This window comes from Melopsittacus undulatus, chromosome 4 (genome assembly GCF_012275295.1).
Source record: "Melopsittacus undulatus isolate bMelUnd1 chromosome 4, bMelUnd1.mat.Z, whole genome shotgun sequence".
Taxonomy (NCBI): Eukaryota; Metazoa; Chordata; class Aves; order Psittaciformes; family Psittaculidae; genus Melopsittacus; species Melopsittacus undulatus.
Window position 1 is genome coordinate 29,226,146 of NC_047530.1, and position 17,102 is coordinate 29,243,247.

The following is a 17,102-nucleotide window of genomic DNA, read 5'->3' on the forward strand; positions in this document are numbered from 1 at the left end:
CATTTCAGGTATTCTGGCACTTTCCATGACACCCGGCATATTTTTGTCATGTACTTCCTCTGGTCTGTCGTAAGTTTAGCAACAGCCTTTTTAGTTTGCCTGTTCTCAGGTGACCCTGTTAGACCAGACTTGGTCAAAAATGCTTGTTCTGTAAAATTAGCATTTCAGTATTCTAATTGTTTTAGTTACTTACATACTCAGACATTTTAATTGTGGTAAACCACTTTACAAACACTAACATGTAGTTGTCCTTTTAATGGCACTGTAGTAGGCAAACATTTTTCGCATATTTTGCAAGCTGGTAGCTGGCCCACTGAGAAATCAAGGGCAGTATGGTACTGAGTAAGATGGACTTTCCATTTTATGCTATCTACAGTCAAGAGGCAGCAAGGAGCTGAGATTACTGGCTATATAAGACTATTAAATCACGCCCCACTGTAGTATCCAAAGGCAAGGGGAGTGGCTGTCATCAGACACTCTTTAACTTGTGCTTTACAGCTGTCTTTTTTTCTTTTTTTTTTTCTTTTCTTTTTAATAAGTGAGCCACATGAGGCATCTGAAGGCTGATCCTACTCCCCAAAATGAGAAGGCAGTTGCTGCTTTAGCAGTGAAAGGGATTTGCTCATGCCTGGTGATCTTTCAGGAATCTATTTGGTTTGGATGTTTGTGGTCTGAGAGAGCAGACATGACCACTGATGTCAGCAGAGACTTCACATTTTGAAGACAGTTGTCTAGGAATAACTTGTCAAGCCATAACAATTTCATCTTGCTTGTGTGCATATATTCTATTTTTGTATATTTTATTGGAGCAGGGGAAAGGATGGGGAGAAGAGAGAGTAAAACAAAGAAAGACAAAAGGAGATTTCTTCAGAGAATCAAATAAGCTGCTTCTTGACCCATTATAACTCTTCTAGGCAAAAATCCTTCCTGTGTCCCTTTAATTTTTTTAATGCTGCTATACTCCTGCCATAGAAAATTCTGTCTCTGACTCAAGACTCATCTGAGGAGTAAAAGCTAGCAGTGAGGTATTGTAACTTGGTACAGACATAATTTAATAAATGCATTTAAAACATGACCAAGAGTACATGGCCAGATTTTATGCTTTGGACATTTCATGTTTCTGGAGATAAGATTCTTGAATGCATGGAGCTTCATTTGTTACTTTGAAAGGAACATTTGAAGTGCAGCATGACTAATTTGTTTCTAATGCTGTGTCCACAGCAGAATAATGGATTGAATTTTCACTCAGTAAAAACAGATCCAGAAGCTGTAATAGATAAGCAACATGGTATGTGCAGTTAATGCTCATGTATTTGTTGCGAATGGGGTAGGGCGTGTGTTAATAGGTAAGTATAAAACAACTTCATTTGTTTAAATTAATTAAAATTCTGTTCATGAAATAAATAAACTTTATTAAGCAAACATTACATGTAAGTGGACGGAAACAGGGATATGGAGGCAGTTAATTTTCTGTAAGTCTTTTTGCACCTCTTTATCTAGCCTCACATAAAGCAAAACCAACTTCATTAAACATCTAAAATTCTGAGTGGGATAAAAAAGATTAGATTTAGTTTGCATTAATGACTCGCAGATAATTAAACATAGTATTATCATCTTCCACTAAAATACCAGGTAAAAACTTCTTTATGAAACAGAATCATGTCAAGATTTTTTTTGTGTGTTGCGGTGTCGGTTTATGAAAGTCACCTCATCTTTGAAAAGTCAGTTTATGTAAAGAGATTGACACTGTCACGTTTTCTCCCTAGGAATTAAGAGAGGACAACATCATATTAATTGAAACAAAGGCCATGCTAGAAGAACAGCTAACAATGGCAAGAGCTCGTGGTGATAAACTACATGAATTAGAGAAGGAAAATTTGCAATTGAAATCCAAACTTCATGACGTAGAGCTGGTATGTTCTCTCTTTTTCATTATGCTAATGTTTTGAACTTTTGGTTTTATGCTAGCTCATAGATTCGTGTTGCAGAAACTAATAGAGATAGGCAAATAAATACACAGCATTTTTAAAGAGGTCTTTAGATTGAACTTTGTGTCCATGAATTCTTGAAATGTTACAATTTTAACTGTAAATATTGTCAATGTTCCTTTGTGTAAGACTGAATTTAATTTTATACAAAAAGGTATGTCACAATTTAAAAATAAAGATTGCTTTCTTGCATGTTGATAATGGTGATGTTAAAATCTATCAGTTAAGTTGAAATCTCTTAAATATCAGAAACTAAATCTGCTGTAATAAATGCTCTTTGACTTTGGAAACAAAAACCCCAGCCATTACAGTGACTTTAAGAATCTGTTACTGCTGTAAAGGATACAATATTCACAAACTTATTTCTGTGTGAATCAGGCATGGCTTATTGGTTTGTAGAAAAGGAAACACCAGAAGTGGCAAATTGTCTACAAACAAAAAGCAGTTTTGAATTTTATAATCCCACTAGGCACAACAAATATTTTCATGTTTTGTATTTTACTTAACAGTACTCTTATCCCACTGTGTTTTGAATTCTTGTGGATTTAACAGTATAGGGTTTCCAACAGGGCCTGTTGGAAACAAAGATCTTGAGGGTGCTGTGTGAAGTTATGTTTAATGACTAATTCAGAGCATTATAAGGGTCATGTCATGCTCTAGCTTTTCCAAAATGGCTGGTGATTTCTAATTACAGTTTTCTGGGTGACTTGATTTTTTGCGTAACGTTTCTGAAAATTTTGGACTTCCTGAGTCACCATTTCAGCTCCCACAAATGCAAACAGCCAAAGTAGTCATGAGAAGCATTGTAGATTCACGCTCCAGGTCTGTTTTCTGGATATTTTAAGACCCAAATTATGAGGCAGATATGACTGGATCCAAATTTAATGTGATGAGTTGAAGAAGCTCAGTAGAATTCAAGGCTGTATTTGCAGAGCCTCAAGTGTTGGTGCATGATGCTGTGTGTTTTTGAAGAACTTAGCTCTGGAGATGGCTTGAATCCAGCCTGTCTTACTAGCCCTGACTTGTATCAGCCTTGTCATGGCCCAGTATGTTCTCACTCCAGTCAGCCTGCCTTCAAGTGCTTCATGGACCAGAGCTGACTATAGGGCCAGTTGGGTGTCTCTGCACTGCATTCTGTGGCATGTATGGTAGGCAACAGCAAACATTTAACGCTGTACATGTATTTCAATATAAAAGCACACAATGTTTAAGGAGATTCTTCTACCCTCTACATGTGCTGTGGTTATAGCAGTTTAACTGACAGAAAAAATCTTATGCAAGAGCTGAATATGCCTTTTCATTCATGTGTTTATTGCACAGGACCGGGACACTGACAAGAAGAGAATTGAAGAACTTTTGGAGGAGAACATGGTCTTGGAGATTGCACAGAAACAGAGCATGAATGAATCTGCACACCTAGGCTGGGAACTAGAACAACTGTCTAAAAGCACAGACCTTGCAGATAGTAAGTAACAGCTGGGGTAGCTGTTGTTGTGTTTATGGTCTCTTTCAGTATAGGCAGCTTGGTTGACTGAGGTGGGAACAGAATTTGAATCAAAGCCTGAGAACTTCCGTCATTCAGCCACTTGATTTTGAACATAGTTTTTTGGAACTTCTAAAACGTATTCTTTTAATTTCTTTCACTTTCTTTTGAAAGCATTAAAATGTTTTCCTTCTATTTTGTTTGTTACTGAGAGAGTGACTTTTTAAATTATAAAAATTTTAAAGCTTTGCAAATGACCAAGCACAAATGTCACATTGGTTATTTCTAGCTGAATGGCTGGGAGGAGCCTGTGATCTTTAGTATTCTTTAGTACAGTTAGTGCAGACAGTTAGTGGTCCCAGGAAGTGGTGTGTGCTGAAGTCATTTATTTTTACTAGATGCTGAAAAATGTGTACAGTTAAAATAACAGGCTGATTATTTTTTTGAATGGTTGATTTGATTTCCATGACTATCAGAAACATAACGAATGCTTCTTCCACTACTCAGTTTTCAGCATTGGTTTCAGTGTCTTAGCATTCATTCTGTCTATAATACCAGCCTAAATATCAATGCAAAATGGAATTTTGCATATAAAATATAGGCTGGCAGTTCCATGTGCAGCTTTTACTGTTTACTCACCTGATTCTGGTAAGACTTGCATGTTTGGCTTTGTGTACCAGGAACAGTTTAACTTGAAGACAAAGAACTGTATTAGAATAAGCAGATGCTCAGTTTTCAGTAAAGCAGTCTAGAAGAATAGCTTTGTTCTGTGAAATAACTGAATGTGTGCCTGACACCAAATCTGCTTACTGTCTATGATCTGAGTTCTCTTTAATAACATTAATGGCTAATTATTTGTTACTTTTAATTAATAATCTTGCACTGCAGATTTACCTTAGCCTGGGAAGTAAATGGCACTCTATTCCTCTTTATGTATAATCAAAGATACTGCTTATTATATTAGCCAGTGGGGGGAAAAATACAGGTCTCTCAAAACTTACAAAGTTTGATAAAATGTATTTCAGGAAATTGTAAAACTGTTGAATTTTCTGGCTTGTTTCATATAGCAAGTTTTTCCCCATACCTGATTTGGATTTGTTAGTGATGTAATAAAAGAAGGATGGCTGTTTTATTTTGTTATTTCCTACTTATTCATTTCTGTCAAACATAACTTCCTCAATTTGCTCAACAGAGTGGTATAAAAGGAAGAAAACAGATGAGATTCCACCACTGCTTAGCATTTCAGCACTGGAGCTTCAGAATCTCTCTGATTAACCAAATAAAAGAGAGTAAGAGGAACTGAGAAGCAAGTAACAATTCATATTCAATAGGAAAAAAATTAGTGAAGGAAGCCTCATTTAAAAGCACTAAAAACATTAAGTTTTAAAATGTTAAACTAGCTCACAGAAGTGCTGTCCTACTTTCACAGTAATTCTTTTAAAGATGTTCCATTTCAATGCATGTTGCTGTTCGTATGAACTGAGTCAGTCTGTAAAGCTCTTTTGGAAAACCTCCTGTTCCTGGATTTCAAGTTAAGTCTGCAAGGGTGGCAGATAGCAGAAGATTTTAGTTGCTAGTTTGCAATATTTTATTCAAAATAATTTAAAAGAGGCATGGAAAAAAGTCACTTAGATAGGCTTTGCTTCAGGACAGAACTCAAATGGATTATTTAGTTAATGCTTACTATTTCAGTCTTCATTTGACCAAAACTTCCTAGGTGATGTTCCATAAAAGAGACAAGTGATTCTGTGATTCTGTACCATTCTCAGAAATCCAGCTGTTCTATTTAATGTGATGTATGTAATAGTGCTGATTGTTTAGCAGGAGTGAATAATCTTCTGAGTCTTCAAGACAATGTTAAACCCAATTTCTTATGAAATGCGGTTTTGAGGTGAAGAGTAGCAATTATTCCAAGTGAAACAGAGGGTTGCTCTTATCTCAGGTCCTGAGCAGAGAAATTAACAGAACAAGGTTTTGGTGCTGGGATTTAAGGATGAGAGGTAATGAGACTTTTGATCTACAAACATTTAGAGTAAATTAACATCTCTGTTGGTGAAACTTGCATAAATATTGTTAGTTCTTGGATTTCAACTTCAGACACTTTTCTGGAACCAGCATTCTGATAGATATCCTGTGCCTGTGTTATCAGATAGTAAAATATCCTCCCTGACTTGGCATATTCTTGATGAAGTATCTGTGAAGATGAGTATTGGAACTCACTTCTGTAAGATTTTTGTTTTCATGGCTAAATGTGATTGAATATGTAAGTTTTCACTACCTTTTGGAAGTGCACCATCTTGCTGTTTCAGCAAACATGTCACGGTGGTTTACTTTCTGCCTCTATTTATTTCCTCTGATGGGTGTATGAGAGGGTATCGAAGTGTATTTTGCTACCAACATTAAACGTTACTAACGCTGTAACATTACTAACATGTTTAAAACAACTTTAAGAAGAGTTAGGAAAGTAACTTAAGATGGTTATCTCTTAAAATATTTAGTTATTAAAGGTCCTAATTGTTGTCTGTCAAAATGGGTTCTCTGTTTAACCAAGTGTTTACTTTGCAGTTAAGCTGAAATGATAAGGATCTGACTGCAATTATCTTCATGCAGGTGAATCTTAAGGACCTAGGAAGGGAGATGTTTCTAAATTCACCTTCTGATTCTCATGTTTCAACAGCCAGAAAGTCCTTTGTATTTGAGTTGAATGAATGCGCGTCAAGTCGCATACTAAAGCTAGAGAAGGATAATCAGAGCTTGCAGAACACAATCCAAGAGCTGAGAGATGCTTCCTTGACCTCCAAAGAGAGCAGCCTAAAGTTTGTGGAACTGGAAAAGGAAAATCAACAACTTAGCAAAAAGGTAATTTGCTTGCAGAAACAGAGCTTTTCAGCTTTTAGGCACAGTGCACGCAGGGCTGTACGGCATTCCTGAGCAATGAGGGATTGCAGGGAATTCACCCATGTTCACCAGAAGACTGGGCATGTTTAGAGGCCCATCTGTTAAATTGCATTCTAACATTAGTGTATTCTGTTGCCTTCTACTTCACTACCTACTTACATCCATCGTAAGCAAAATTGACTGTTCCTGTTTCATAAAAGCTGTCTTTCAGTGCTCATTTTCCCCTGTCAGATTGTCAGATTGTGTCCCTTTTTGTCATATTATGATAGTCACTGCTACACAAGGAAACCATGGCCACGTTGAACTATTGTTTGAAAGTTTTAATATTATTTCCATGTAAGTGAAATAAAGCACACAGGTGAATTCAGGTTAGTGTCGTTTAAAATAAGTCTGTATTTTTGTCTTGTCATTTTGGCTTTCCGCAAAGACCTGCATTCTTTTAAACTTTATAGCAAACATGCAGATCATCACTTTTTAGATTTGTCTTTATATATACACCTGTTGCACTCTATTATTAACCATTATTACATTCAGCTGAAATGCCAGCTCAGTGCTTGTCCTTGTGAAACACAGTGCTCAGTCACCTCCAAACATCACTTTGTTTTTGTCTGGCTAATAACTTGCATCCTGAACTCTGCTTAATTGAGCCAAGTGCTGATGGGGAAAGATGATACTTGCTAGTCTGAGTATGAAAAATTCCCATGTCTTTTTTCCACATTCACTTTTGCTAAATTATCCAGAATATAAGTCTCATTTTTCTTTTTTTCCATTACTGCTGTATCCTCTGTATGTGATGCAAAGATTTCAGTCTTCTCTGGCCTGCCTAACTGAATGCTGTAAAGGACAAGGGAAGAAAGAAATGCTGGCCATGGATTACCTAATTGTAACTAGCAGAAGGACAGTTTCTCTGCTGAGGAGAGCTGGTATCTATCACTGGATCATTCCATCTTCTGGAGAAAGTCTTTTGGCAAGTTGAGAGACCAGGAGCAAGGAAAACTGCAAATATTCAGTTCACTGTACTTCTTCCATGATACCATTTACGACCTATTGTTTATGAGTAATTTATGTGCTTAAAATTTGGGATCAAGACATATAAAGCACTCAGCAGATACCTGTGGTGTACAGCAATTTAAGGCACTTGAACAACTGTGGTCAACCTTTGGCTTTGCCCCAGGCAGATTCATGTGGGCACCTCTTGTTATGGCACTATATTGTTGTCGACAGTTGTGATTCCAGAATTAGTCTGATGTTGTTGAGTGCATGGGCGTGGTGCGGGTCACATACAGGTCTGGTAGTTAAAGCAAAAACCAGTAGTGGGGAATACCTGGGAATGGTGAAAGGGGGGCACTGTATGTATCAGATCAATGAGGAAAAAATGGCAGGTAAAAATACTACTATTAAGAGCAATTGAAATGCATGAACTCTACACCAGAGAACACAGAGTATGATGGGAGCCATTGACTGAATACCACAAGCTAGTCAAGCTGTTGGTGGACTTCACCTTCTCTTCAGGGAAGTTCTGGGAGGAAAAATGGTAGCAGACAGCACTCTGTAGTCTACTACAGAGTACAGAGCGTACAGAGTCCTGATACATGATGTGTAAAATAGTCTTGATTTGAGATGTTTGAATTTTCTTCTAATCTTCTCTTTCTCTGTGTCCTGGTTTGAGCAGTAGCAGTCATTTTTCTCCTTCTTGGTAGCTGGTGCTGTGCTGTGTTTTTGACTTTCAGGCTGGGAACAGTTGCTGATAGCAAGTATGTTTTGAGTTACTGCTCAAATGTTTGGTTTGTCCAAGGCCTTTTCTGAGCTCATGCTCTGCCAGGGAGGAGGGGAAGCCGGGAGGAAGGAGAGACAGGACACCTGACCCAGGCTAGCCAAGGAGGTATTCCATACCATAGCACGTCATACCCAGGATGTAACCGGGAGAGACCCGGAAGGGCTGGAACTCTGGGGGGATGGGGGAGGTATAGGTCGGTGCTCAGTCGGGCAGGGTGGGGTGAGTTATGGGTCAGTGGCTGGTGAGATCTTGTATTCTCTTCACTTGTTTGCTTTATCATTATTATTTGTAGTAGTAGTGGCAGTGGCGATTTGTGTTATACCTTAGCAATTAAACCGTTCTTATCTCAACCCGTGGGGGCTACATTCTTTGGATTCTCCTTCCCAACTCTCCAGGGGTTGGCGGAGCAAGGGGGGGAGGAGTGAACAAGCTGTGCGGGTTTGGTTTTAAACCACGACACTCTGTTTTTGTATTACTCTCACACATGTATCTGCTTAATTAGAGGGTATGCAAGAACACAGAGTTGTGCTGGGGAAAAAGGGGATAATAGGGGAAAGTCACTCTGATTCTTTGCAGAATGTTTAGTACAATAGAGGAAAGGGCAACAGTTTCTAAGGACTATTAAAAGACAAGCACATATAAAGTCACAAGATAAGATAAAGAAGTATTTTTCCTCAAATGTCGTGTGCCTGAGGGTTTTTTCTGCCTTTCTTGAGATACCCATAGTAAAATCTTGCCTCCTGAAAGTCATTTAATGTCCAGATTTCATCCAGTGTGTGAGACTTTCAAAAACTGTTGTTTGAGTATGTTTGGCTATCTGCTGATCTAGTGCTTAAAAGGATCATGTAGCCAGAACAGTATTATTCAGGTGGTACAAAGGAGATAATGTGAAGGGAAGGTCACCTGCACCTTTTTTTTTTCCTTTCTTGCAAGGTTTTCAGAGGAGCTAAAAATAGAAACCCCTCTTTTCAGGCACAGTCAAGTAATGCAGTCCAAGTACCTGTCTGTATTCTTTGCATTTGTGACTTTTTTTTGGACTGAAACAAGCTGTGAACAGTAGTTTTTTACTTGCTTTCAGTTTTCTGTGAGGTGCTAATGAAGACCAGATATTGCTGAGCTACCGAGTTTGTTCCAGCTTTCCCTGAACAGCTCCTTTGACACTAATGAACCTAAATGTGGTTATATTTCTGTTAAGTCTTTCTGATCTCAAATCTGGGCAGCCCTTGCTTGTTAAAACACTTCCTGTAATGAGGCACATGTTGACATAGGCAGAGCCCAGCCTCCAGCTATTTCCCACTTGTAAAAATTACTGTTAATACCTTTTCATTGATATTTTCACTGTTGGCAGAGTTCATAATGCCAACACAAAAAATTGAGCTGATGCTTGTGCAGAGTTGTTACGTACTCACAGTACTTTACAACCCAATAAAGGAATACTTCTTGACTTGAGGAGCCTCACTCTCTGAACTTCTTGTTTCTAATCTGCTGCTTTTCAGTGCTTAGTGAATTATAAATGCAGCCTTCAAAAGGAGGGAGTAAAAAAACATCATTCCTTGTAGGATTGGGACCTGATTCACAAATCTTTTAAAATACACTGTTGTCACTAGCTGAGGAGAAGAAAGAGCCAACAGAGCACAGGGAAAGAGAAGGTAAACTTGGAAGTGTTTATTGCTGCAGTGATTGTCCTTTGTTTCTAATAGTTTGGGGTTTTTTTTAATGCAGTTGCTCACTAAATTGGCTTAGTAGCTTTCTCTTCATACACTGGTAGATTAAGGCCATCAGTGATGGAGAGTCTAGAAGAAGCCAAATCCGTCAGAAAGGTAAGCATCAGAACAGAAGCACAACAGGGTGTTCAGCCAGGCAGGTGAAGCATTTCTTAGTGCTGTACCTTGCATGCTCTGATCTTACTAGACTTGGAGGAGATTCTTGGCACTGTGAGAAAAACAGAACAGTCCATTTCCTCCAGTGAGACTGGCAAGCTGCAGAAGGGGAAGGATTACATCTTTCCACCATAGTCTTCATCTCATTCCTTTCTGGTCTTCAAAATATCTTCAAGTGCAGACAGTCATTGTGTCAAGCTGTGTTTGATGTGTTTTGGTGTGTTCTCTCCACACAGATTGAGAAGTTGCAAAATCAAATTGAAAAAGAGAAGCAAAGTAATCAAGATCTGGAGACCTTGAGTGAGGAGCTGATAAAAGATAAAGAGCAGCTACAAGTCATCATGGAGACTCTAAAAGCTGACAAAGACAGACAGGTGCAAACTTCACAAATGCAATATGAAAGCATGTGCTCAGTAGTGGTAATTTAGTGATGCCATTTAAAGCATCTGGTTCAGGGAGACAGGGCAATTAGAGGGCTTTTAAGTGCAGGTTGAGCCTGTTCAAATGTAGGTGAAAGGCTTCTTCAAGCAAAATATAACAGCATATGATGGTAGCTACTGCTCCTGTTGCCACAGGGGGATCTTCAGGCTGTTATAAAGATAGACCTTCCCTCTTTGGGGAGAAAAACCCTGGATCTTACTAAATGGGATACCAATTGGTTTTAGATGTACAAATAAAACCCCAGTTTACTGCAGATGATTGGTCTTCTACCACCTGTATGATTGATTTAGTTGGGGATTTCTTAGCCACCCAACCATTTTTGCTCCGTTTCAAAAAAAATGCTGAGAAAGCATTTATGTCTTCTGGATTGATGTTTTAAATGCCATTCAGTTCTTACTACTGTGCTGCAGTTCATGTGCAGTGCCTTGAAACTATCTCATAGGTTTATGCAAAGTATCATTTGTATTAATTTGACTAGTGAAGAAATACAGACACAGATCATTGGAGAGTGGTCTGTATATTTTCACCCTGTATTAAGATCTGCTCCAAATTTTGTGAATGAAGGTTAAAGAACAAAATGCCTTATTTGTGTATCATTCTTCATCTTGAAGGGTTCTTACCCAGACTTCTACCTGGGAAACTGCACTTTACCATCAAAGTCCGGCATTTCAGTTAGAACACATATAGATTCTTTGTGGTAAGAATTAATGAATGCTTCACAGGTAGGGCAGGAAGTAAAGCCAGAAGTATCCTCAGTCACCAGAAAGGGCAGGTTCTGAATTTTTTCTTTGTCTCAGTCCTTTTTGACTTCTTTGGATTTTGTCTAGATAGGAATCTAATGCTCATTACAGTGTAAATCACAATTGCTTCAGCTGAAATTTGACTAGTGGGATATAAGTGTATTGTTCTTACAGAAAGTGTGTCCTTAATGAGATTTGTAACTGCTATAAGTTCTCAAAAGTTTCAAACATTATGGAGTTTGTAAACCTAGACAGAAAGACAGCATAATTCCTTACAAAGCATCTTTTCCAAGGTGTTTTCTGCCTTGAACTTCTTAGCTGGTAGCACAAATATTGCACTACTTTTAACCTGTTAGAATTGCGGATTGACAGAGGTTTTATTTTAGGTTGTCAGTTTTAGTCAGGGAAAACTATTGAGAAATTGGTCTTGAATTAAATGGACATGGTTTTGTTAACAGTCATCTGTCTGCTTCAGGACTAACCTACACTGCGCTTTGTAAGGTAGATAAGTAACATTTTTATGGTTGTTTATGTAGATAAAGGACCTTAAACAAGAAAACGATCATCTTAATCAAGTGGTTTTGTCTCTGAGGCAAAGATCTCAAGTGAGCAGCGAGGCAAGAGTAAAAGATATTGAAAAAGAGAACAAGATCCTTCATGAAACTGTTACAGAGACAAGTAGCAAACTGAGCAAGCTGGAATTTGAGAAGAAACAATTGCAAAAGGACTTTGACCAGGTTAGAGAAAAAGTGGAAAGAGTGGAAGAGATGGAAAAAGAGCTCCATCGGCTGGAGAGGGAGAATGAACAGCTCACAAAGAAGGCAGCAGTGATGAAAATAGTGACGGAAAAAGTGGAAGTTCTTGAGCAGGAGAATGGGGATCTGGAAGTAGAAAATAGGAAGCTAAGAAAATCCCTGGACACATTGCAGAATATCTCCATCCGTCTTGGGGACCTGGAAAGGGACAATAAGCAATTGGATGAGGAAAATCTGGAGCTTAGAAAAGTGGTGGAGACGATGAGATTTACCAGCACAAAAATGGCAAAAATAGAAGCAGAAAATAAAGATTTGGAGAGGGAGAAAGAGGACTTAAGAAAGAATGTGGAAATGTTAAAAGCAATGAGCAAAAAATCAGAGAGGCTGGAGCTAAGCTATCAGAGTATCAGCTCTGAAAACCAGAGACTTCAGCAAATTGTAGAGAACAGCAGCAAAAGGATACAGGAGTTAGAAAAAGAGGTACAGGGAATGGAGAGTGAGAATCAGGTCCTCCAGAGAAACCTTGCAGAGCTAAAAGTTTCTGCCAAAAAGCTAGAGAGGTTGGAAAAGGAGAACAAAGCCCTGGAGCAAGAAATGTCTCAGCTTGAGAAAGACAAAAAAATGTTAGAGAAAGAAACAAAACGGCTTTGGCAGCAAGTGGAGCTGAAAGATGCTTTTTTGGATGATAGTACAGTAAAGTTGGCGGTTGCTGAGAAAGAAAATAAGACACTAGAAAAGGAAATTGCTCGATTCAGAGATTCATCTAACAAGCTGAAAGAATTTGAAAAGGACAATAAAGATCTCATAAAGCAAGTTACAATTGATAAAAAAACACTGGCTACACTGAGAGAGGTAAGCAAAATAATATTGACAGTTTTGATATAATGCTGGTTTTTTATTTCAGCTCTGTGAAGTACCAGAGGAAGTCATCTGTCTCATGACTGCTTAATTCATGAGCCAGGGGATCTTCATAGCTTTATCAGCCATCACTGGATAGTGTTGCCTTGCAAAGTGGAACCTGCCAAAAATTGCCATGTAACACTTTGTGTCCACAAACACAATGTCTCCAAGTGCCATCTTTTTTCATGATGAGGAGGCTTTTAATGCAGTTCCCCTGTGGTAGCTGTAAACAAAAAGGTTTGATACTTTCTCTACCCCCATGACCACAAAACTGTTAACTGCTAACATGACACCAGCAGGCAAGATTGACTTTAAGGATAGAAATTAGAGGGCTTATTGAGGACACATTAATATCTCTGTTCTAAACCAGGTTTAGTTAAGACAAGGACATCCCGGATGACCATTCTAACTTTTTCACTAACAGCTGCACCAAGTTTTTGCTTTATAACTACCTACAGCTTTTTCCTCCCAAAAGCTTCCCTGCAGAGTGAGAGCATGCTAAGCAGCTCTGCTGTTAAGCAGCAGTGATCTCTTCAGGTATCCCCCTCAACAGCAGAATGCAGTAATCTCAGTGTTCCTAGTAGTGATCTTTTAAAAATACACAATTAGCATTACGATATTGTCAAACTAGTGATATATGTGCCAGAACCTGGCACTCCAAAGTGACCCATGGGTATATTCGGGTTATTGCAACTTGCTCTTGTTGCCTGCTCCAGCTGCTGTTGTCTTGCCAGAAACAGGATTTCCTGTGAAAGGCAGAACAGTTGATGCTGTGGTAGCTGGGTGAAATAAGTTTAGCAAGACTAATGTAGTAAGCAATTACGTACTTGTAGATTTATTTTAGTTTTTGAGACATTAGTGTAATTTTGAGGAGGAAAAGAAGTTTTATCACAAACATTTGAAGTGGTCCCAAGTTGTTTTTCTATCCAACTTTCCTTAAAAATAAATAATGTAATCTCTGAGAAGGCTACTTTTTAATCTTTCCCTTCCCAGACTTCTGCAAATTTCCAGTGGTGCAGACCCATAAAGCAGAATATCTTTTTTTCCCTAGTTAATTTCTATAGATTCTACAGAAGGAATCCATGGATGTTAAAGGGACTTGTTTGCAGACCATTGGGCTGCCACTGACATTAACTTTACCTTTTTTGTTCCTTGCCATATGTATGAATATGTGCGTAAATTTGTGATATCAGAGGACTTTTGAATACCTGCAGTTTATGTTTAACAATGTGGGGTTTGGTTTTGTGTTTTTTTTTCTTGCTTTTATTTGCTATCCAGTATATTTTTCTTTCTTACTTGAAGTGCTTCAGTAACTTTGTTGTTTTTCATTGTTCTTGTTTAAGAAAACTTTGAGCAGACAGCTGAGCAATATAGTTGTCTAAAGTACATTTGCATTTCAGAATGCAATGAATGGTAGGAATCTCTGAACTTGGCTATGCAGGAAGGATAATTTGTCCTTTTTAAACAAGCTGGCTGATATTATGTCTTCTCAGGCCATTTCCATACAGATGACCGCTTGACTGTCATAACAACAAAGTGTTGTCCCAGTAAACCTTCTGGTACAGCTCCATCAAATCTCCTCATATGACTTCCTTGTCTGGTTCTGCTTGAGTTTCTTTTGAAGAAACCTAAATGAAACCATAGCAGGCTAGCAAATACCATCACAGAAGTCCAGTCTCCAGAGCTGTCCTGTCTTACATGACAATGTAATTAGGGTTTTTTAATGTTGGCAGTATTTTGCCATATGGCCGAAACTCAGGGTCAGTCGTGAAAATGCACGATTACCAGGGGACTTGGTAATAGCATCTTAACAATATTATTTCAGGAAACTTGCATGCTGAAATCTTGTCATTCCTCTGTGTGTGCCAGTCTCCACTGGGCTTTTCAGCAGGGTGCTTTGTCCTAGCTGAGAGGTGGGAACTCCCTCTGCTGGTGTCTCCTAGTGTCTCGTGTCTCCTGGTGTCTCCTGACCTGCACACATCCCTTCTGTGGCACAAGAACAGGATGTTTCTTGGCATGCCCACATTCCCTATTTTTGCAGGCAGGCAGGATGCCAGTATTGGCAGAAGTAATTCAGTACAGTGAGCGAGCCAAAGGCCAAAAGAAGCATTCTTCAGATTTATTTCAAATAGACTATAAATAAAAGCAGTTTAATTCTGTACTCAGCTGTCGCTGATAAAGAATTGTAGCTGACCTTCTTGGAACTAGGATTTCATCCAGTAAGTTTTTCAGTACTTTAAAAAAATACACTGCTGGTAAATTAGCACCACCCTTTGCACAGCAACTAATCATGATAGTGCTGTTACAGGATTTGGTCCTGGAGAAGCTGAAGAGTCAACAGTTGTCTAGTGAGCTGGACAAATTGAGCCGGGAACTGGAGAAGATAGGTTTGAACAAAGACCTACTGCTACAGGATGACAATGGCAATGATGACACGTAAGGAAACTGAGCTAACTTAGTCCTTCTTTTGACTCTGAAGGCTTTTCCTCAGCCTAACTCAAGCCCTTTGCCTTTCTTTGTGATTCTCATCTGTCCCACTCCAATTACCCATACCAGTTTTGGATATAAAGTAGATTTTTTTTCTGTAGGAAGCTTGGCAATATACTGCAGGTTTTGCAAAACTTTTTCTTCAGTGGAAGGAAGAAATGCCGTTTTCTGTCTCATTACCACAGTCCCACTCTACTACCCAATAGAGTAGCTGAGTAGCTATTTCAGTGTGTATTCTTTATATTCTCTTTACAAGTAAAAATAGTGCCTAATAACCAGTGGCTGTCATTACTCCACATAACTGGTGATCCAACCACCCTTTAATATAATCATAGATGTTGCCTAAGAAATTTCTGACTACAAGGAATTCCTTTGCATCTCCTACAGCCTGAAGAAGAGAAGGCTGCATGGAGACCTCACAGCAGCCTTTCAGTATCTGAAGCGGGCCTATAAGGATGATGGTGATGGACTATTCATTAGGGACTGTAGTGACAGCACAAGGGATAACGGGTTAAAACTTAAACAGGGGAAGTTTAGATTGGATATAAGGAAGAAATTCTTTCCTGTGAGGGTGGTGAGGCACTGGAATGGGTTGCCCAGGGGGGTTGTGAATGCTCCATCCCTTGCAGTGTTCAAGGCCAGGTTGGACAGAGCTAGATGATCTTAAGGTCCTTTCCAGCCCTAACTATTCTATTATTCTGTGATAGTAGTGGACAAAGAAACCCCCACAACCCATCTATATATAGGCCTTTTGGTAAGATGTAATTAGAGAAACATACCCATCTCTTAAGAGTCTTTAGAATCTACTGTGGATTTTTCTTCTTGTCATGAATGTACAAAAGAACCATGAGAAGAAATCTCTGTGGTGTAATTGGGCAAAAAAGAAGAAAAACTTATTTTCTTTCAGGTTTTGTAGCTCTTAGTTCTGTAGAACTGTGCTGGCGCTACTTTGGTTGAAATTTTCCCAAGGCAGGTTCCCCAGCTATAATATATCAGTAGCAATCTGTGGCAGTAGAGAAAATCATTTTCCTGAAGAAGCAAACACATATAATGTAACGTGGTGAGATTTGGAATGGGTGAAGGTGAAGTCCCCTATGTAGACAGCGGCTCATATCCTAGCAGCAGATACTGGAAAGCTATTCTCATGTCTTTCAGAAAATACAAGTTTCTGGAAAGCAAAACTGAATCAGCACTAAAAATGACACTAGCTGTGAAAGAGGAAAAGATTGCAATGCTGGAAGCTCAAGTGAAAGACTCTATGAACTTGAACCAGCAATTACAGAATGATCTAAATATGGTAAGAGGTTAACTGAATTTTAATTGCTCACTATGTGGTTAGATGCATTCCCATGCATTTTGTTCTTTTTCACTCAGCAGAACAAGTTATTTCTAGTTTCTCACCCTTACACATGCACTTCCCTAAAACCTTTTCTGACTGGATTACTTTCTCTTGTTCCTTTCTATATAATGGCATGAATTTCAGGAAAGCTGTTGGGCTCAGGGCACAGCAAAAGGGTGTTAGGTTTTATTGGTTATTTTTTTTGCTTAACCAATGTTTGCAGATCTCTGTTTTCCTATGGCTTTTTCGTTACTATGGTCTCTGTTTTGTGCTTTGTTTAATGAAAGGCTGAAGAAGAATGCGATTGAATGTTTTCACTTAAGAACAGCTTGCATGTTAGGTGACAGTGAGTCAAAGGGCACCTTATTGGAGGCCAGGAGACATGGATACCTCCACCTGTCTGTGTCTCAGTTC

The 17,102-nt window shown here is 38.7% G+C and overlaps 1 protein-coding gene across 3 annotated transcripts in view; it reads left to right on the forward strand.

Annotated features, from left to right (window-relative positions):
• CCDC88C (coiled-coil domain containing 88C) overlaps nucleotides 1–17,102 on the forward strand; it is a 104,347-nt gene that overhangs the window by 64,274 nt on the left and 22,971 nt on the right. For all 3 annotated transcript variants that reach the window (XM_031049321.2, XM_031049322.2, XM_005149505.3), the window contains exons 11-17: nucleotides 1,767–1,913; nucleotides 3,309–3,453; nucleotides 6,149–6,330; nucleotides 10,263–10,400; nucleotides 11,744–12,814; nucleotides 15,171–15,298; nucleotides 16,505–16,646. In XM_031049321.2, coding sequence (XP_030905181.2) covers nucleotides 1,767–1,913; nucleotides 3,309–3,453; nucleotides 6,149–6,330; nucleotides 10,263–10,400; nucleotides 11,744–12,814; nucleotides 15,171–15,298; nucleotides 16,505–16,646 — 1,953 coding nt within the window. The remainder of the gene's footprint in view (nucleotides 1–1,766; nucleotides 1,914–3,308; nucleotides 3,454–6,148; nucleotides 6,331–10,262; nucleotides 10,401–11,743; nucleotides 12,815–15,170; nucleotides 15,299–16,504; nucleotides 16,647–17,102) is intronic.